The sequence below is a fragment of the Frieseomelitta varia genome, unplaced genomic scaffold, assembly GCF_011392965.1.
Source record: "Frieseomelitta varia isolate USP_RPSP 00005682 unplaced genomic scaffold, Fvar_1.2 scaffold_275, whole genome shotgun sequence".
NCBI lineage: Eukaryota > Metazoa > Arthropoda > Insecta > Hymenoptera > Apidae > Frieseomelitta > Frieseomelitta varia.
Window position 1 is genome coordinate 50,642 of NW_025110007.1, and position 21,168 is coordinate 71,809.

The 21,168-nt window shown below is 28.3% G+C and overlaps 4 protein-coding genes across 5 annotated transcripts; 1 reads left to right on the top strand and 3 right to left on the bottom strand.

Moving 5' to 3' along the window:
• Positions 1-4,400: 4,400 nt before the first annotated feature.
• On the top strand, positions 4,401-7,628 carry LOC122528999 (anaphase-promoting complex subunit 7). 2 transcript variants are annotated; one of them, XM_043654706.1, is made up of 7 exons: positions 4,401-4,767; positions 4,868-5,000; positions 5,222-5,545; positions 5,608-6,017; positions 6,180-6,594; positions 6,708-6,982; positions 7,400-7,628. In XM_043654706.1, the coding sequence occupies exons 2-7, from the start codon at positions 4,932-4,934 to the stop codon at positions 7,620-7,622; spliced, it is 1,716 nt and encodes a 571-aa protein (XP_043510641.1). In that variant the 5' UTR covers positions 4,401-4,767; positions 4,868-4,931; the 3' UTR covers positions 7,623-7,628. The 2 variants fall into 2 exon arrangements, with proteins under 2 accessions (XP_043510641.1, XP_043510642.1); XM_043654707.1 differs by having other exon boundaries at positions 4,401-4,744.
• A 2,563-nt stretch (positions 7,629-10,191) lies between these two features.
• On the bottom strand, positions 10,192-12,909 carry LOC122529000 (putative protein TPRXL). The gene is made up of 6 exons (XM_043654708.1): positions 12,673-12,909; positions 12,002-12,439; positions 11,829-11,892; positions 11,281-11,681; positions 11,052-11,192; positions 10,192-10,965 (listed from the first exon to the last, which is right to left on the bottom strand). Exons 2-6 carry the CDS (start codon positions 12,115-12,117, stop codon positions 10,572-10,574), a joined length of 1,116 nt encoding a protein of 371 aa, XP_043510643.1. The 5' UTR covers positions 12,118-12,439; positions 12,673-12,909; the 3' UTR covers positions 10,192-10,571.
• Positions 12,910-13,968: 1,059 nt separating this feature from the next.
• Positions 13,969-15,327, bottom strand: LOC122529005 (thioredoxin reductase-like selenoprotein T homolog CG3887). The gene is made up of 4 exons (XM_043654715.1): positions 14,916-15,327; positions 14,656-14,785; positions 14,371-14,554; positions 13,969-14,276 (listed from the first exon to the last, which is right to left on the bottom strand). The coding sequence occupies exons 1-4, from the start codon at positions 15,047-15,049 to the stop codon at positions 14,164-14,166; spliced, it is 561 nt and encodes a 186-aa protein (XP_043510650.1). The 5' UTR covers positions 15,050-15,327; the 3' UTR covers positions 13,969-14,163.
• A 1,071-nt stretch (positions 15,328-16,398) lies between these two features.
• Positions 16,399-20,847, bottom strand: LOC122528997 (ankyrin repeat domain-containing protein 13C). The gene is made up of 9 exons (XM_043654704.1): positions 20,104-20,847; positions 19,986-20,027; positions 19,225-19,329; positions 19,028-19,159; positions 18,184-18,395; positions 17,971-18,102; positions 17,710-17,871; positions 17,249-17,649; positions 16,399-17,166 (listed from the first exon to the last, which is right to left on the bottom strand). Exons 1-9 carry the CDS (start codon positions 20,225-20,227, stop codon positions 17,151-17,153), a joined length of 1,326 nt encoding a protein of 441 aa, XP_043510639.1. The 5' UTR covers positions 20,228-20,847; the 3' UTR covers positions 16,399-17,150.
• Between the last annotated feature and the right edge of the window lie 321 nt (positions 20,848-21,168).

Sequence of the window (21,168 nt, forward strand, 5' to 3'; positions counted from 1 at the left end):
TAAATCTATAAAAGACGCGTATAATTCGATAACGATTCTGGCATTCAGCGTGAAAAGATTGTCATAACTAGACCTTCCTGGTCTAAAACTCCACTGACATTCCGGGATAATCTTGTGCGTTTCTATCCAGCATGTGAGTATAGCCGTGAAAATTTTGGCTATAGTGTTGGCCAAGACAATGCCGCGGTAGTTTGCCGGGTCTTGGGTATCTCCTTTTTTATATAGTAGAACAATCTCAGAGTTGCACTAACTTTTTGGAACTTCGCTTGAGTTGAATACCTTGTTGAATAGTTTTAGGGTCTGCCAGTTTGCCGGCAGATTCACCAGAAACGGATTGAAAATTCCGTCTGGCCTCGGCCTTGCCTGGCTTAAGCCTCCGTAAGACCCCAAGCAGTTCGCTCAGATGGATTGGCTAATCCAGGTAGAGGTGTCTGCCATCCAGAAATGTCTCTAAGATTGTCATCCGGGGCGGATAGATAGAGTCGTAAAATTCCTCCATTTTATCACAGGGGATATCACACGTCCGAGACTTCCTCCCCTAAGCTTTCTGACCGCATTCCAGAATGTCTTGATGTCACGCGTGTTGGCCAGATCAGCTCTTAGCGAGTTCGCGTAATCCTTCTTTTTTGCTTTGATTAAGACGACATATTCTCTCCTCGTGCGAATATACTCAAGTCTTGTACCTTCATTATCAACCCTTTTCCATGATCTGCAGCATCGTTTCACGTTTTTTCTGGACTGGCGACATTCACGGTCAAACCAGGGCTTGTTGGTATCCCTCTGCCTTGCTTGTCCAGCAATTGATACCATGCCCAGGTCAATTACTGATGTTTTAATCGCTGAGGCGATTTCATTGTTTAAAATGTCTACTTCGTCACAAAAGGGTGTTAGTTTCTGCAGTAGACTTTCGTAGTACTCTTGTGCTAGTTCGCTTACCGATCGTTCCGTAGTCCGACTGGTATGAGCTACTTGCCTTCCATCAGAAGCGGTATGCTCAAGTTCGATTGCAATAGGGGGATGATCCGATGTGCCCAAGTTGAGAACTGAAAAATCGATCACCCACTTCATCGCTCCATGGTTGGCCCAGGCATAGTCGATCACGCTTGTGCCTTTGCTTCCCAAAAGGGGGAAATCTCCCCTCGCGTCCGAGGGAGATCTACCGTTCAACACAACCAGCCCCAGGAATTCCAAGTAATCAAGAATTAAATGACCCCTCTTATCTACTATGGCGTCCAAAGAGCTTCATGTAGCTAGTAGGTTGGTTTCTTCCACATACTCTCCCAATTCTACTATTGAAGTCTTCTTCTACCAAGAGGGGGATCTCCGCAGAATCCAAGATTTATTCAACCTGCCTCCCCAGCAAACTCAATCTCTCCTGGTAGTTTTCTTGCCTTAAGTATGTATTAACAATTGCGAGCTCCCTCCTATTGATTTTCCCTCTCAATGCTATAATTACTATTTATTTCAATAATATTTGCCTCCTCGACTACTTCAGGTTTATAGAAGATGAGCAGGCCTCCGCTTGCTCTGCCTAGCGACTTTTCTTTTACTGCTAAGTTCTCGATGTATTCAAACTCCGACAATAGACCAGGGATCCATGTGATGGTGCCATATTTCGCAGATACAGAAAATGACGCAGCTTTTTAGGTATTCTTCCCAGTCTTCGCCAGTTAGGTTGTACAGATTGCTGAGCCCGTACATTCCAAAATATAACTCTTGTATTGCACTTACTTGTCTCTCCGTAACTTAGGTATAGGTTTGTTCCATTACTGATTGGTATCTTCTCTACTGTTTTTCGCCTAAGTACGGTTTCTCCGGCTTTAACCACTAAGTCTTTGGGTGGTTTTTCTACGAAAGAGGGAGGGTCTCTGTCGAGCTGGAACTCTGAGTCCCTTTGCCTGTTGTCAGTTTCATGAGCCTCACCGGGGGGAGTTCTGTAATTGCTGGTTAAACATTCCTCGATCTCGTCCCAAATGTAGGGCACGCCTTCGACTATCAACTTTTTATACCGACAGTTACCCTTTTCATCTTCCGTCTTTCTTCGTGTGCTCTATTGATAATTTGTTGCTGCATGTAGCGTTCTTTGGTTGTGCGATCGTGTGGAATGTAGTACTTCGTGCTTTAAGTTTGTTCTTGTTGGTCATTATGGCAATCTTGTCTTCTTTTTCCAGCTTAGCTATGTGTGCCAGATTTTCTTTTTATGACCTTGACTTCCTTCACTTGTATTTGGGCTCCAATTTTGTTCCTTAGAAAATCCTCCTCGTTTCCTTTTTTGCAGCACCGATATTTGCATCAAGGCCGTTGATGACAATATTGTTTCATTCCACTTCCCTTTCTCTCCTATTTTCTTTGTTTTCTAGTATTTGTATTCTCTTCAATAGTGCCTTTCTCTCAACTTCCCACTTATTAATCTGCTTGTCGATTTCTTCTTTTGCTATGTCCCGCATTGTTCCCTTGATTTCTGCTAGTTCTTCGAATAAAATTTTATTCGAAATATTTACTGAAATAATGTAAAGAAAAAGAGTCAGGAATCCTTTCTTCACAATTCTGGTTTATTTAATAAATTTGCTTTTAGTACAATTTTTTGTTCGTACATTTTGTCGGTTAATTTGTTTGCTTTAGGCGAGTTTGTTATCGTTGCAAATGAAAAAAGTGTGAAAGAAAGACTCCAGACTCTTTTTATTTACATTATTTCAGTAAATATTTCGAATAAAATTTTATTCGAAGAATTTATTCGAAATGTTATACGAATAAAATTTTATTCGAAGAATTTATTCGAAATGTCATTCGAATAATGCCCAACTCTGGAAAGTTGCTCGTCTCAAGTAAAAAATTTATTACTATCTAAAAATGTATCGCAACAGCTATGACATTGCGATTTATCAATACATTTCTTAGCAACCTGTAAACTATTCTAATGCACACGCTTCTAATGAACATGGCGATGTTGGCACTTCCTCGATATTATCCATTTCTATATCATTCTTATCGAAACTGTCATCATCCTTCTCTTTCAATGAAGTATTCAATTTCAACGCAGCTGATTTTTGTGAAATATCTCCCGACACTAACAATAAGTCATTATCTGACATACAATTTCCATGATATAAACTATTTTTTAAATTTAATAACATATTTTTTCTAACTGAAAGTTGTATCACTTTTGCCGAGGGATTTCGGGGTTGTAACTGCCACCGGGCATGCGGAGAACTGAAAATGACGAATGAGACAGACTCATTTGTCAATAAAGCAATTGAGTAAATATGTAAACTGATTACTCTTTCATTAATTTCGATGATTTTTGAATATGTTGTGGAAATCGACATGTAAATAATATTTAGGAATCGTCGAAATCGATGATTAATCTCAATGGTAATGAAACAATTAGAAGAAAATACGAATGAGCAATGTTTTGAACTTGTAAAATCTTATTCCTACATATCATTAAGTCATTTATATTTTGTATCATTTTTATTAACTATTTATGACAAATGATATAAATAATGTAATAATAAATAATTTCGGTTGTTCCAAATGCAACTCAGTAAATTCGTCTTAATAAATAACATCGTACTATATAAAAGAAAATATGTGTATCGTTTAAGAAAATAAATTTGAACTCGAAATTTCGAAACGAACGATTTATAAAAAGTAATTTATAGTACACAATATGTATTTTTATTCCAAACAATATTTGTAAAAACATTTTGATAAGTCCAATCTTTTACAAAATCAAGTTTGCGAAATAAAGACAAAATTAATTTAGACTGTGAATTTACATATTTTTAAATAAAAATCTAACTATGTTATTCATAAAAATATCATATTTCAATCAATTTTTTGTAATTTTCTACATTTAATCTTCTATTTATAGTAGGTATAAATATCTTAATCTTACATCTTAATCTATATCTTAATAATAATCTTCTATTTTTAATAAATACAAATAATTTTTTAAATAAATATAAATAATCAGATATATAATTTAAATAAATAAATATAAATTTTTTATTCCAATTTTCATCAGTCGTTGTTTATATTCCTTCATTGATGAAGGAATGCATCGCCACGTTCAATTCAATAAATAAATAATTCTCGAAGCAGATGTGGCAATACTGTCCATATTTTTTAATTTTAATTTTCACTAGTAGTCCTGCAGTGCAAAACTTGCCTGAATCGATACGATAGGATGTGACACGAAAATGGTAAAGGGGTTTTGAAACTCCTCCATCGTGGACCGAAAGAATACATTATATGCAAGGTTTATTTATATCTGTGGCATTGGATGTCCAGTCTATCCTATTGGCCAATGCTGACACTATCCTATCAGTTAATGCTAGTAGTCAATAATATTAAAAAAGTATTCTAACTTTTAAAAAATCTTCGCCAAAAATCTTTCTCACAAAATTTATTTTTATTTAAAATATTATTACATATTTTTAAAATTTCATCTGATTCAAAACTTGGAGTTTTTCAGAAATTTAGCCTTTAATTTACCAATGATTCAATGATAATCGTATTTATTGTCTTAGATAATGGAGAACATTGAATGGAACAGAATATTCACCTATCCGTATAAATCACCCACCAGTTGTATCACACTTTGCACATGTCTGTTTTCGTTGCAACAAATTAGATATTAAATATCCTTACATCTAAGTTCGTTGTTTTTGTTCAATTTTAAAGCGATACATGTGCACTTGTAGATTTTGTATTTAAATGTCACCTGCTGAGTCGAGGATTTGTGTGTAAAAATTTTACATAGAGGCAATTTTTATGCATTTTATAACTTGTGCCAAGTTTAATTATATTATATTTAGTATATTATTAATTGTATCATTTCTTGATTATATCATATCTTTTATAGGTTAAGAGCAATCTGATGACAGAAAACTTTAACTACTTATAATTTAGAAGAATATTTTAGAGAAATGTCAACTTTGTACGATCAAATAAAACTACTTTATGAACAGTCTTTATATTCAAATGTTATTTCACTTGTAAGTAAATTTAATAAATGATTGAAAACATGTTTTTTTTTAAATTAAATGAAATTATTAAATTACACTGTAAGAATTTTGTAAAAAATACAATTGACGTTACTATTATAATTTAATATAATTTTTAATTTATTTAAATTTAAATATAATTTATGTTAATATTTTATAAAATAATAAATTAATATTAATAACTAATAAATTCGTATTTGTCCATATTACAGGCAAATTTAGTGTTATCACTAAGTGAACATAATTCAGATTTATTGCCAATACATGGAAAATTCCATATCTACGTTTATTATGCAGATGCTCATTTTCATTTAGGAAAGTATAAAAGGGCAGAAGCATTGTATAAAAAGTCGTTGCAATTTCGTAAATGCTTATTGAAATCTAAAGGTGCTACGAAACCTTTAGAAGGACAAAAGGATTTACCAACTGACGTTGATATAAAATTTCAAATTCATTTATGTTTAATAAAATTGAAAAATCCTCAAGAAGCACTTCAAGTGTTGCAAAGCATTCCTGGCAAACAAAGAACTCCGAAGGTAATTTAAATGACATGAGTTTTAATGTTATCAATGAGTATACATAATTTTTTATCTTGAAGGTAAACATGGTCCTTGCAAAAATGTTTCAAGAACAAGGGATGGAACGTTCTGCAATTACTACTTATAAAGAAGTTTTAAGAGAATGTCCATTAGCGTTAGAAGCTGCAGAAGGTCTTCTTTCCCTTGGAGTGAAAGGAATTGAAGTGAATTCACTAATTGTAGGTTGTGCATCCAATCTGTCAAACTTAGACTGGTTGAATACATGGATAAAAGCTCATGCACATATACATAATAGAGAATATACACCTGCAATATCAACGTTAAGATCATTAGATAATGTTACTCTATTAAGAGATAATTTTAATTTATTGACAACAATGGGAGAATGTTATTATTATGCTGGAGATGATAAAAATGCTTTATTGTGCTTGCGAAGAGCCAGAATTATAGAACCAGATATCATAAAAGGGTAATAAGATCTATATAAGTATATCCTGTCCATTATAATTTATATTTTAGAAAATTTTATAACTAATTACATTTATTTAAATACTAATTACATTTATCTAATTACGTTTATAATATTAAAAATAAATAAATTTTCTTTTGTATTTTCGTTGTTTATAAATAGGGTTGATATTTATGCAGCTGTATTACATAAAACACACAGTATTAAAGAACTTGAAAGACTGATTCCAATAATAACAACAAGCAACGAGTGCAGTGGAGAAATATATGTTGCTATGGCATATTCTCTTTATGCTACTAGAAAATTTGGTAGAGCAAACTCATTTACAGCACTAGCTTTAAATTTAAATCCAAATGATATAGAAGCTACAATTCTCCGAGGAAACATTTTCGTAGAACAGAAAAAATACCAAGATGCATTGTTCTTCTTCAGGCATGCAGTACAATTGAAACCATATCGTTATGAACCACATAAGGGTTTGGTAGATTGTCTTGTAGGAATGCACAGATTACGGGAAGCTATCAATATCGCTAGTGGATCTTGTAAACAACTTGGACATACTACGAGAGTTCTCACGGTAATTATATTAATCACGTCGATTTAATTTGTTAATATGTAACATTTGAAATTAGAAATAATATTTGGTTTAATGTATCAAATAACTAAATTTTAAAAACTCAATTTGTTTAGCTTTATGCCTCTGTACTCATGAAAGATCCAGTTTCTGTTGGAAAAGCAAAGAATCTTTTGGAAAAGGCATTATATCAAGATGAAGCTTATCTACCTGCTGTATATTTGTTAGCCGAAATATATGAACAAGAAATGAATTTGGAAGCTGCAATTGCATTACTTGAAAAACAGGTAGAAATACAAACAGCTTGTAAATTACATCAGATGCTTGGGGATTTATGGGCGAGAGTTCACAATGAAGAGAAAGCTTTGGATCATTATGCAATTGCTATAAAGTAGGTCCTTTATATTTATTTATTTATAATATATATAATGCAGGGTGTTAGATTTAAATGCGAATAATAAAATATCTTTCGAAAGATGTAAGTTTAAAATTATCAAAAAAATGTTTCTACAAAAATTGTTTGTTGTAAAAGACATTATACGACATAAGTATTTTGTATTGTATCATTCAAGCAAGGAACATTTTAAGGTCAAGTTAATTTTTTAAACGAGATTATTTTTTTATTCATATTGCAGCAGTTATTGAGACGAATTTAACAATCTGTTGTATCTTATCAGTTCATGCATTACAGTCAGAAATATATTTATTATACTTAACTATATACAAATGTATGAGAAATAATTCTATTTGAAAATTTCTAGTATATATATTTGTAGTAAATATTAATTAACATAATGTTCAAAATTAGTCTAGATCCAAATAATCGAAGAGCATTGGAAGGCATGCACAGATTAGATAACTCTTCAAATAAATTGGATTCAGCTTATTACATGACTGTAGGTGAAGAACAAACAGATACAACCTATGATGTTGGTGATGGTTTACCAGATACTGATAATGATGAAGCACCTGATGAAAGTGAGACTGAAGCTGTATGGTCAGATATGGATCTTGAAGCAAATAGCCAATAACAAAAAGAAACTTATTATAAAATTAAATGCATTCAGTATAATTAAGTTAAGAGCTGTAACTAGCTTACTATTACTATTAAATTTCCTTAATTTACTTCCTTGTAAATAAGTTCATAATCATTTATGTAATTTTTTGTTTTTAATTTCTAATTCATCAACTGTCTGAATGATTAAAATATACAAAAATATTATTTTCATTACAAGAATTTTATATATAAATTATTCCTATTCCTTTCCAGTACAAAAAGTTTATTACAAATTATTTCTTAAATTTTGTTTTCAAGAAGTAATACTAATGTTTTTATAACTTTTATTCATCTTGTATCAATATAAAATTTTATATCGAAAATGTTATCAATGTTTTCAACTCATAATATCATTTAATTCGGAATAACAATAACATACATTTAATAAAAATTTGTTATCTCTTTACAAATACGTAAAGGGGCAAAAAATTGAAAAAAGTATTCTTTTTATAAATATACAATGTTTATAATATACAAAGATATTGAAAATAATGTACAAATGCATAATTATGTTAAAATATATTATAGTTGATGTGTTAAATAAATATATTTTATTAATATATTTAATTGTTTGCAACAACTACCACCTGTTTTAGAATCAAAATAATTAGTAGTAAATGAATAAAACCGTTTACAACCATGTAAATGAAAATGAATTATTGAAAAGATGTTTAAGGAGGAAATAATATTTTAAATAGTAATGAGAGTTTAAATTCTTAAAATTTTAAAAATTGCTTCAAAGACTATTTTAAAGAATGAAAATTATGTAAATTGTGCTGCTATTTCGGAAAATATAAAAAATTTATAATATTTATGTTCCTATCAATGATTTTCATGTTAGGCGTGAAAATAAAAAAATATGATTACTTAACGTATGTAAAAAATCATAAAAAAGAAGCAAAAATGAAAATAATTAAACATTAATAAATTGTCCTCAGAAAGCAATAATAAAAGCAGCAAGTAGCAAATTATAATTTTAAATACATTTTCCTCAAAGTAGAATTTTCTAAAACTGTAAAATGTATATTGTAATTATAAAGCAATTTATTCGATTAATTTTAGGTTGAATACAAATATCTTGTAATATTTTGTTGCACATCATGGAAGATTTTTAAAACTTTTAGTTATATTTATTTAATAAAATAACCAATTGATTTAACGGAATTAAATTTTAAATTATTAATTTATTATTTTTAAATAAGACACAAAGTGGCTGCATAAAATGAGAATTGAGATCAATATCAGTTTCATACAGCATTTTAGATAAGAGCAACAATATCAATGAAAATATATATATGAATAGAGCAGTATTAATTTTTAATATTTATAAACATATGAATGCGACCAACAGTACATGCAAATATTCATTTAATATTATTCAATATAAATTATTATTTACAAATAAAATTATTTTACAGTTTGCAATTTAAATATTTCAAAAATGACCATGTTCATATTCCTTTAAATTTTAGGTCACTGAATATTTATTACATATTCTTTTGTAAAAACCTTGCAAATCATATTTCCTAAAAGCAACTACAAATATAAATAAAAATATTTTATTTTAAAGTACAGTATTGAATGTAATATTTAAATATTTCTGCTTAATTATCTTTCAATAATCAATTACAAATTATTGAAAATAATCTTAAGGAAACACTAATCATGTTTGTTTTTATTATTTTTATATTTTTCTTATATTTTTATTTGATCTTTCGCATTTATTTGTCTAAAAAGTATTATTTAGTCTTGTACATCATTAATTCTCAGAAATATTGTATACACAGAATAAAAGTACATACTATAGGTAGTTTATTTACACACTATACAGAATTGGAGATTCATAGAATCAATAATAATATTAATGCGCGTATTAATCAATCGATGTACATCATATTATTTTTGTTGACTTATTCTGAAAAGGAGAATCACACAAAGGATATATTAGCGCGAAAGTCGCAATGTAGTGATGTATGCTTAATTATCATATAAAATTAGAATAGCCAATGTCACATATATGTATCTTCCCTAAGCAAAAGAGAATTCGATTCGATGTATTTAAAAAACGCAGAATTCAGTCTTAAAGATAGGAAGCACGCATATTTCACTAAATAATTCACTTTGGTCTTAGAACTGCGTTCATAGTACATATATACAGGGTATTCTGTAACATGTGGAAAGTAAAAATTCCTCATGAAATGATAAAGCGGAAACATAGAATAAAATTTTTTCATTTAAGATCTCGTTTTCGAAAATTTATCAATTAGTTATAGCTAATTAGCAAAAGATGCAGAATAATATTTTTTCATTTAAAGCTATTTTCAAAAAAATAAACTGAATGTTTCGCTACAAATTGCCTTGGTACACGTACACTTGATAAATTTTTAAATTCAATTTTCTCCAAAAAACAAGAAGTATCTTACAAAAAAACTTATTTTTTTAACTTATTATTTCATATAGAATAATTTTCTGTTAATTATTTTCTTCTCTCACATCCAGAATCAGCTAAATTCAAATATACTTGACAAATTTTCGAACTCGATTTTCTCGGAAACAAAGATCTGGATGAAGAAATTTCAACATTTTCAACTTACTTTTTTTTACAAAAAATTATTCCTTGCTCTACATTCCACATACTACAAAACATCCTGTATATGTATGTATTTCACTGTTTCAACTTCGTCTGACGATATGATAACATTAATAAGCATCTTAAGAAAAATGAAAGCATCGTTTGCGATGCAATTAATATACATTTGAACAATTTGCACGGCGTGAAAATAAATAGATATGACCAGAATATAGATACACATCAATTAAAAGAATGATCTATAAATAAATTTAGTACATGAAACTGGTCGCAAAAATAAATTTGTCGCAATGATGCATTTTCTTCATTCAGAATGTTTTCAAATGCTTCCTTTTATTCATTATTTTCTCGTGTAATCTGTTTATGTTGTATTTCTTTAAAGGTTTTGATCTGTACGCACGATCTTTCTGATAAAGTAGTGGTAGAAGAAGAGGTAATGGAAGAAGATGAGGAAGACGAAGAAGATGAAGATGTAGAAGAAGAAGACGAAGAAGAAGATGAAGAAAAAGATGAAGAAGAAGACGAAGATGAAGATGAAGATGAAGACGAAGACGAAGACGAAGACGAAGACGGATCGTCGTTAACAATTGAAGGAGCACCTAGACCAGGAGATGGACTATGCACAGGTCGAAAAGAAAAGCCAAGGGTATCAAGACTGGAACAAGATTCTGGAGTTCCAATTGAACTAATAGTTCCTGGATGTAGACTAGATATTGCCACATCCAATCTGCATTGAAAGAAAAAGACAAAGCATTGTAACGATTCTGTAGCATCAATTTAATATTTTTGTAATATTAGAAGTAATAAAATTACCTAGATGCGGCTGAAGTTAGTAAACCAGAAATACGTTTTGCAGGAGGTTGTAACTGATCCATTCCAGAGTCATCTAATTCAAATTTTCTCTTAACTGATGTTAAACAACTTGGTCGTATCGCAATAGGACTTAGGCTCCGTCTAAATACACAAATTGTTAATTAATAAAACTGTATTAATAAACTGCATCTTGCCATATAAAAATATAATAGACATGACAAGAAATAACCTTGTTGCAAATGCTTTTCTAGTAGGACTAGGTGATAAATTACTTTTCCATGTAGCTGGATGAACACCAGGTGAATAACACTGTCTCTGACCAAAACCAGTTCTTGTTGGTGATGGTGAGGAATATGTAGTTGGGCCACTTACAGATAAGTTAATATTTAGTGGATCAAGAATTCGTTTAGCAATTGGCTGTGATTCTATTTTAAACTGCAATGAAGTTGATTCTGAGTCTTTAAAGGACAATCCTTCTGCTTCTATTGTGAGGTCTTCCCAAGATTGAGAGATCTGCATGGCACTGTGTATTTCTTTTTCATGTGCTGCTTCACGACCAGCAACATCAATACATTCTTCTTGCCTCAATTGACTTACACGTGGTGTTAGCCTAGGAACAGTTCCAGAATTCTAAAACAAAAGATATTTCATAATTGAAGCTAGAGTCAATAGTGTAAAATTCTAATTATTATACAATCACTACATTTATGTTTAATTTTGAGTATAGCATGCAATAGACATTGCTACTGCATATTTATAAAAGAAATTTGTTCTTACACTTGTGCTGAAGCGTCTTGTACAAGGTGAATTTGAGAATATGTTAAAATTTGATGGAACATCCCTGCAAATAATTGAATTATTAGTTTGTAACAATACAATTACACCAATTAATTGAGTATAACTAAACTTAACATTTAGATTACATTAATTATAAACTTAACATAAAATACCTGGGCGCAGAAGCCGAAGGTGATGTTACAGACATTGTTGCAGTGATCTTATTGATCATGGGTGCACTATTAGATCGTTTCAAACTGACTACAGTGTAGTCAACATCCATGATCATTCAGACTAAGTAGTTCTTGATACATCTGTCTAAAGACAGATTCTCTTCAGAAACTCGAGATACATTGAAAATATATAATAATGTAATTCATGAAGTAAATCAACAAACGATTCTTAGTACAAAACAAACGTATATTGCACTTTCCTCTGTCGCTGTTATTCGATAGTTTAGTAGTAGCAAACTATGTTTTTTAGCACAAGAACTGAGAAGATGCCGCATTTGAGCTTTCATTTAAACTCTGCCGCTCCGATTTTCGTTTCACGTTTTATCGCGCTGTTAGCGCAAAATATTTATAATCGACTTCTTGATTCGTAAAGATGAACTGGTAGAATAAAAAAACTATTAAAATACAGGCTTTGTTCAATTGAAAATACAGATAACAAAAGTATAAGGTATTGAGGTACAGGGATGAATTCGGATATCTCCGACTTTTCGTTTTTACTTGCACCACCGTGTCGAAACCGAGTTACGAATTATACTCTGATTCAATTTCGTAAGCCTCGATTTTTCAACAATATCACTAACAATAAATAAATTGCAATTTCTTCGACTGACCATCGGACACCTATCGTTTCTTATCATGAAGCACGCGTATGTCAGACTTGGCTATGATCCCTTTGTTTCCTTATGAAAAATCTTTCGTGATTGAGAAGTATACTGAATTTGTTAATAGCCTTGGGTTTTTGTTAAATCTACAAGTCTAAGAATACATGATCGTATTATAAAACTAACTGCTATATAAATTATTAGTAAGGGGAAAAAGGAAGGAGGATTATGCTATCTTTAATGATCCTTCTCTAAAATCTCTTTCTCTCTCTTTCTTTCAAAAGAGCGCAACATTTAAGTATTTTCAATACTTAAATAACTTTCAATAACACCTACATGTTGAAACGATTTTAAATTTTTATTGCAAATAAGAATGAAATAATTCGAATGTAATAATATATATTTCTTAAATAATTTCGAACAATTACTGTATGTACAATCGTATCTTAAGTATATAATTTTCCTGTTAGTATGAATTTATGTATGAAACAAAAGGATTGTTCAATTCTTTCGAAAGAAAGAACTGTTCAAAATTTATATATTAGTTGTAATATTTTTTACAAAATGATAGATTTATTACGAACATATTTTAAATATTTTTATAATTTCTATGATAAAATAACCTTTCTCAAAAATGTAAAATTTTTGAAAATTTTAGTTAATTTTACTTAATGATATAACATTATATAATTATATCATTGTAAAATAATTTATAATATTATAAATATAATATTATAATTATTAATAGTTGTCAACTATTTTGTTTATGTTGGTTTAAATAATTGATTGGTCGAAATATTATGAATAAAATTAGTAACATATTTTGTTATATCTGTAATATATTATTATATTATACATATACATAAACCATAATCTAATACAATCTTTCTATTTATATGTATTATATTTATTTTCATTAATGAAATAATAATTACGTTTTTATACATTTGTTTTATTTCAATTTATACTATCAATATATGGTTTTCCAAGAATGTAAATTCCACGATTTAATAAAAATTTAATATTATTTATAAAAACAAAAATATTTAATTGCTACAAATTCTACACTTGGTAATCGAAGTTTATTATCTTTGTTTCAAAAGAACAATTTTTTCTTTATTTCTAATTGTAACAGAGTATGAACAATAATGACAACTAAACAAATTTAAAATAATTTTTTTATATAAAAAAATAAATAATTTTAAATAAAAATTTTAAATATATCACAATTAACAGAATTTTTAAATATTAATGAATAGCATTTATTTTTCTAATTTCTAAATTAAGATGGAAAATGAAAAATTGTTTTGAGCAATATTAAAAGGATTTATTTTTGCTCCCCTCATGCAAACTTTATCTGTTTTGAATGTATTGTCTCACAACTGAGATAGCAATTGTTCTTAATAATTATGGGGTTGCAGAAACGGAAGCTCCATAACTTCATTCTTAACATTTGGTACAAATAAAAAATGCCACATTAGATTTTTTATTAAAATTAATCTATTCTATATCTACATCTGCATATTGCATATTTAAATGATTATCTATTATTTGAAATAGTTCTAATGGTTGGGGTATTCTGCCAGTTTCCAGTTTGGACCATACAGGAACATCTAGAACATAAATAAATAATATAAAAACCTAAAAACATACTTAAAAGCACTATATACTTATATATATAAATATAATTTATAAAATATTGTTTACCATTGAAATGAATTTCAAAAGCTCCTGATGATATGAAATGTCCTTCTATGGCATTAAAAATAAAAAATATCATTATACAAGAATAAAATCGATTATCTAAACACCATTGCCACAGTGATGTTGGTGGTTGTCCGAAATCAAGTCCACTTACTATTAAAACTATTAGTGAAATTTTTGCAAAACTCTAAATAAAAGAAAAAAGTGTTACATTAATGAATAATAATTATTACTATAAAAAGAAAATAATTATTAATATAAAATTACTATAAAAAGAATATTAATTACCAATAATTTAGCGATGAGCATCTTATTATGAGAGGGAATATAGTTTTCTCCATTAATTTGTAATTCTGGATATTTTTGCTGAAGAATACTGACATATTCCTCAAAAACTTTCCTATATCCACATGAATAGCTGAAAAAAAGAACAGACAAGAAATTATTCTACTGATAGAATTATAAGCAAACAAATAATAAAAATTGTATATATTAAGATATGTCAAATTAAAAAAATAAAAAAATAAAGTTAATTTTATAAATCTCACCAATAGAAAAATTTTAAAGTCGGTCCTGTTTTTGTACCAAGTTTGGTTAATGAAACTTGATTGTCATCAGCTTTATTGTCTAATGCGCACAAAAGGACGCAAAAACACACAACTAATTTCATACGACGCAGCATTCTTTAAGTCATTGAAAACGTATCGATTATTTAAATTTTTATTGAAACGAATATATTTTTATCTTGTAAAAGACTCCAACTAATTCTAGTAAGTAATACTCTTCTACACCCGTCTATACTGATTAGTCACTCTGTTATTAAGCTGTGCACTCCCGAATCAAACCGAGTTAAACCGAATCGAAAAAAACTCAATTTATAATTACTCCTCGCACTTTTTCGCATTCATTGAATTCAGTTAATCGAAATAACACCAAATTATAAACTTAATTTAAATATCATCACGCATTTCTATGATTTTCTTTGTTAGACCATTATAACAAAAATAAAAATATTTATTTACTTTCTGTTCAAATTACTTTTACATAAATTTATTTAGCGTATCGATATATTAGATTTCAAGAAGAGAGTAAAAAATATAATAATTAAATAATTTCTAACAATAAATTTATGATTAAATTTATTTATTTGGTGATTTTGATAAATTTCTAGTTTAACTGCTTTTAGCTACATATTTCGCTACACTCTTCCTTTTTTTTCCGTTTTCTTTCAGATGCATATGTGTTCTTCCGATTTCTTATATTGAGGAATACGAAATCTAGCATTTCTATATTTTATTAAAAAACATAAAATATTAAAAGCCAAAATTGGAAGAAGTGTGTAAATTAAAAATTTACAATAATTTTTAGTGAATGATATTCTTATAAGTTATTTAATAATACATGTACATATATAAATATTGGGTTCTAAATTCATATACTTGAAAATAGATTCAAAAGCTTGAAATAATAGGAAAATCAAAATTACGTGAAAGATTTCATTTAAAATCTTATCAATTTTGTATAGGAATCTATTTAATTTCTAATAATAGTAAACTATTAAAAAAAAGCAAAAATACTGAAGATATAGAAAGATTTTTTTTACTTATTTTAGATAAAATAAAATTTAAATAAGTGAAATTGGTCTGGTATATGTATATCTTTTTAAATTCGATTTTCTTAAATACAAAACAAGAGAATTTTATTCCAAATTTTCAACTAATTTTCTCATATAAGTTTCAAATCTCAGATTTGTTTTTCTTGAAAGAGGATTGTTCAATATAATTTTAGTTAATAATTTTTTAATTATTTTAATTTATAATTTTAACTGATTCTTGATTTTTATCTTCAATTGGCCAGTATATAAAATAAAATAAAATCTCTCAGTAAATTTCTATTAGTAATAAGAAATTTATTATTTTTTTTTTTCAGAAATTTCCATTGTCCAGTAATATTAATATATTAATGATAAATTAAATTTAAAATAACTATTTTCAATGAAAATAATTCAAAATTAAAATAACATATACAATATTATGATTTACTAGAATCTTTATTTAAAAATTTTTGAACTCAACACATGTACTATATAGTATTACAATTCTAGATTAATGGCAAAATACTAAGTGTGTGCAGAATGCCCCATTTAAAGTAATACCACTAAATTCCTTTGTTTCATTTTAGCAGGGATTAGTGGTAATGACAAAGTAGTCCATGTAAAGAAATGAAATTAGAGGCATCGTTTGGCCGTCATATTTAGAAAGAATTTATTCGCTTCAAATATATTTTACTAATTAAAAATACAAGAGAGAGATAAAAATTCTCTCTGTAAATAAATACTGTGTACTGTTTCATGAATAAAATATTCTTCTAAATATTAATTGCTAAATATGGAAAAAGGTTCAAAACTGAAGCTAAGAAAAAGCGAGATGTATAAGTTGTTTTTTATGCACTTTGTGATGTATAGTGTATATCTTAGTAATGTGCATAAGTTTATTATGTTGTTTCCATGTTGTAGCATACAAATTTGTGAATAAAGTATGCTATCTTTCAAATTTACTATGCAGTTTTATCAACAAAAATACTCATTGTATCTCATATTCAAAAGAACAATCTTTCTTTAAAGTGTATTTTATAACTTTTTAGGAGGCCTTTCTGGCAGCAATATGTTTGACAAAATTTTTGTTTAATAAACAAATAATTCTCTTCAAATTGCTCTTTGAAAAAAAAAAGATTTCTTCTTTAATATGATAATTGACTTGAGTTATCTTCAATATGCAGAGCTGTCATAAATCTGGAAATCTAATTAAATTAATAAAATTTATTAATAAATATTTCTTATAAATAAATATAATAATAATAACATTAAAATTTTGAAATTTACCTCATAGGATCTTCAAGGTAATCTGGTGGTATTTGAAATAGCTTTGGATCTATATCATTCCGAAAGGCAAATTCTTGAAAAGTGATTTTTGCTGTTACCGTAGGTAAAATAGGTATATCAATTTTTACGGGGAAACCAGGTGGTAATTTCATTAGGACAAATTCCCGTAATTTACTAAAATGTTTGAATGGTGCTATTACTTCCAAAACATTGAGTAACATATCAACAGTTAGTGGGAAATCTGGACTCATGGCAACTGTTGCTTTAAATGATTTACTACTTTCCTTGTAAACAAGATTTCTTCCAAGAAGTGGACATTGACCAGGTGGAGCCGTAACATATTCTTCCCAAGTAATATTTGACTTTGGTGGTGGGTTTAAAGAAGCTCTTCGAACTTGAGGCTAAAAATTGTGAAGTTAACATGTTTAAGTAAACTAAAATGATTCTATTACTTCTTTTACCTTTCCATTAGCAAATCCTTGTGAACTTCCTTTTGTTAATGATTCCATAATAGCCTTATTCTTTTGTAAGTCTTCCTCGCTTAAATGTTCTCGTCGTTTTCTACTTTCCAAAACCATTCCGTTGATTTGGTAAAAGTCCGCGTGGAAAGGCCCTACCATCTCCTTTATTAAATATTTGAGATATATCTCAAAAAAATTTTAAGAAAAGAGCAGGAGAAGGAGGAGAAGAATCATAGGTAAAACCAACAATGCTGGCCTTACCCTTTTGTCTTCACGAAATATCCAGCCTGTCTGAGCTTTTGAAAGTGTAATACTTTTTGTGGACATTTGTGCTGCCATGATATCACTTGACATAAGAATATCAACTTCATCTTGTATCTCTAATTCTGTTTCCTAAAAAATGAATTGGCAATAATAAATTTATTATTACAATAGATAATGAAAAATATTAATTATATTAATGAGAAATTTCACCTCATATCCAACTCTCTGATAACGTTTAGCTTTATTATCAAGTACTGCCAATGATTCACTTGGCTTTTGATCACCATTAAAAATAAATGATATGTCACCTCTTTCCCATCTCATATCATTGAAATCTACCAAAGTAGTATCCATTCTAATGGATGCTCCACTTTTATGTATTTTACAAACATCAGAAGGAAGCACTCGAGACACAAGTGGTACTGAAAAAGATATTTATAAATTGATACAATTACAATAGAACCTCTAATTTCCAAAGATTTAGTATTCTAGTATCTGGACTTTCCACTATTTAAACATTATATTTTCTTATTTGTCCTCTACTATCTCATTAATGATGTAGCACGACTCAATCTGACCAAAATATCGTAAGTTTCATAGCTAATAACACTATCAGTACTGTTTTAAATTCTTACGATATAAGCAACGATAAAAATAATATGCCTTTACATTTATGGTATTAGAGAAATAATTGAAATGTTTTGAGAAATAAATAGAATGTAATTTAACACAATTCAATAATTTATGTAATCTTAAATGGTCTTAAATGAAAAAAAATTTTGTTTCAACTTATTTTTTCATGTAGAATCATTCCACTGTCAGTTCAGAAACTAGTAAAAAAATTGAGAAAAGACAATTATTCAAGTCCTTTAATCAAAGTTATGTCTCTCTGTTATTTTGGATATTAGAGATTAATCAAAAATGTTTATGTGTTTATGTAGGAAATATTTTCATCTATTTCTTTAACATATCCATAAAAACACGAATTTGCATAAACATTTTCAATTTGATTATAAAACTTTAAATAACCTAGTTTAAACATAAAATTAAATACCCCAACTTTGAAAATCCCATTTTAATTCCATATAAAAGTCTCCCATTTGACGTAATGTTGCAACTAAATTTGGTCTTCTTTCTTCCATCTGTTCTCTAGCTTGTTGTTTTAATTTTCTCACTAACGACGATACTGTAAAGAATTTACAGTTTTTAATGTCAAAAATAGATGAGTAATCTGTTATTATTTTTACTAACTGGTTTGTCTGTCTCCATAACTAATTGCTTCTGCAAGTGGACTCCATCCAGCTAAGTTCTTCACTTTTACAGGTGCACCATGTGCAAGTAATAGTTGAACTGATCCTGAAATTTTATTTAAAACTTTATATAGAATGTTTCAAACTTCATCTGCTAAACTTTGCCAACATGTTTGAGAGCCAAAAATATTGTATGTACCATGGTATATGTCTTTGTTTTTGAGATATGAAAGAAAATATAGTATAACCCATAAATAGTCAGATATACTAAAGCTATTTAACTTTTAATGATTATCATTTATTGTCATATCTTATCATGTCATATTTATTATCATATCTTATCATTTATTATTTTAAATTAATCTAAATTATTATCTTAATTTAGATTAATTTATACAAACTATTCCAATTTTTTAAATCTTTTATCCCTAGTTAAGCATGCTTACATGGGATGCATTCAGAACATAGCAAAACCATTATTGATACTACTAACAGCCTCTTTGATTTTTTCTATTAAATTTTGCACTGAGGTACTCCTTAATTATTAAAAATTAAATAGCTTCAATATATCTGATTATTTATGGCTTGTACTACATTTTCATTCATATCTCAAAAACAAAGACTTATTGATTCATGGTATTGAAATGATACTCAAAATGATTTCCCAAATATGCTGGCAAAATTTGATGATTAAGATTTGCATCATTATGTATATATTAATAATATACATTGTTAATAAATATAAATACATAATACAAATACCTTTTCTTCCTAACATAACAGCTAAATGTAAAGGAGTATTTCCTGTAGAAAAAAATGAAATTATTCTATAAACTATACTCAAATATAATTAATTATTAATAAATCTATTTATGTTAACCTTGTTTGTCTTTCTCAGCAATATTATAAGTTCTGATTAAAGAACTTAAAGTTTTAACATCACCTTGAAATATGCATTTGTGTAAAGGGTACTTTTCATTTTCTGAATTCTCAGCCATGGCCATTTGCTAGGAAAACGATAGCCAGAATAACAATAATTCTTTTCTTTATCTAATCGAATCCCTTTTGATATAATAATAATTTCCTTGTATTCCATTTCCAAAATATGGCATACTATATTGAATAATCATATCAAAACATTCATTATATTATATGGGAATTATGAACAAAAGTTCACTATTTGACGTTGTATGTTTAATAATTAATAAAAATCAATGAATGATTTGTATATTCAATTGAATATCTTTGCAGTTTACATTTAAACATCGATACTTTTATATGCTTTTTATGGCACGGTATCTAAGATATTTATGTGTATATTTTTAAAGAACTTTAAAATCACGTTGTATTATCGTTGTTTTTACCGATGTTATTACTTTACCGCTGTTTTTAATTATCTGTGTTGTTCGTTTATTATGCTAGGTGATCGTGCTTGTAATCAAAGTAAATCAATCACCTCGTTACTTTTATTATTTAATATCTCTTTTACAATAACCGTTAAAAAGTGTTTGTTATCAAAATGAATTTTATCAAAATTCAATGTGTTTTACTACTACTTATTCTAACTTGTACAAATACACTGTGTTAATATCACCACTATATTAAAAAACTCACACGTTACTCACACTAATACTATTTATATACTATACCGTGTATGTATCTAGTTATATGTTAATCATGTACGAATGTAAACTTAGGTTTACGAAAATATAATTGATAAATCGAGATTTAAAAATTAGCAATTAAGAATCACAAAATTGTATTTTGTAATTTATATAGTGCTGTATAAATATTATACTGTAAAGTAATAAAGACGAGATTGCTAGGGACATTTTCAAAATTTTAATATAATAATCGAATACATGTTTCAATTATACAATTTATATAAGTTAATTATGTAAAAATAAATTCCAATTTCTGTATGTATTCATCTGTTTTTTTTCCT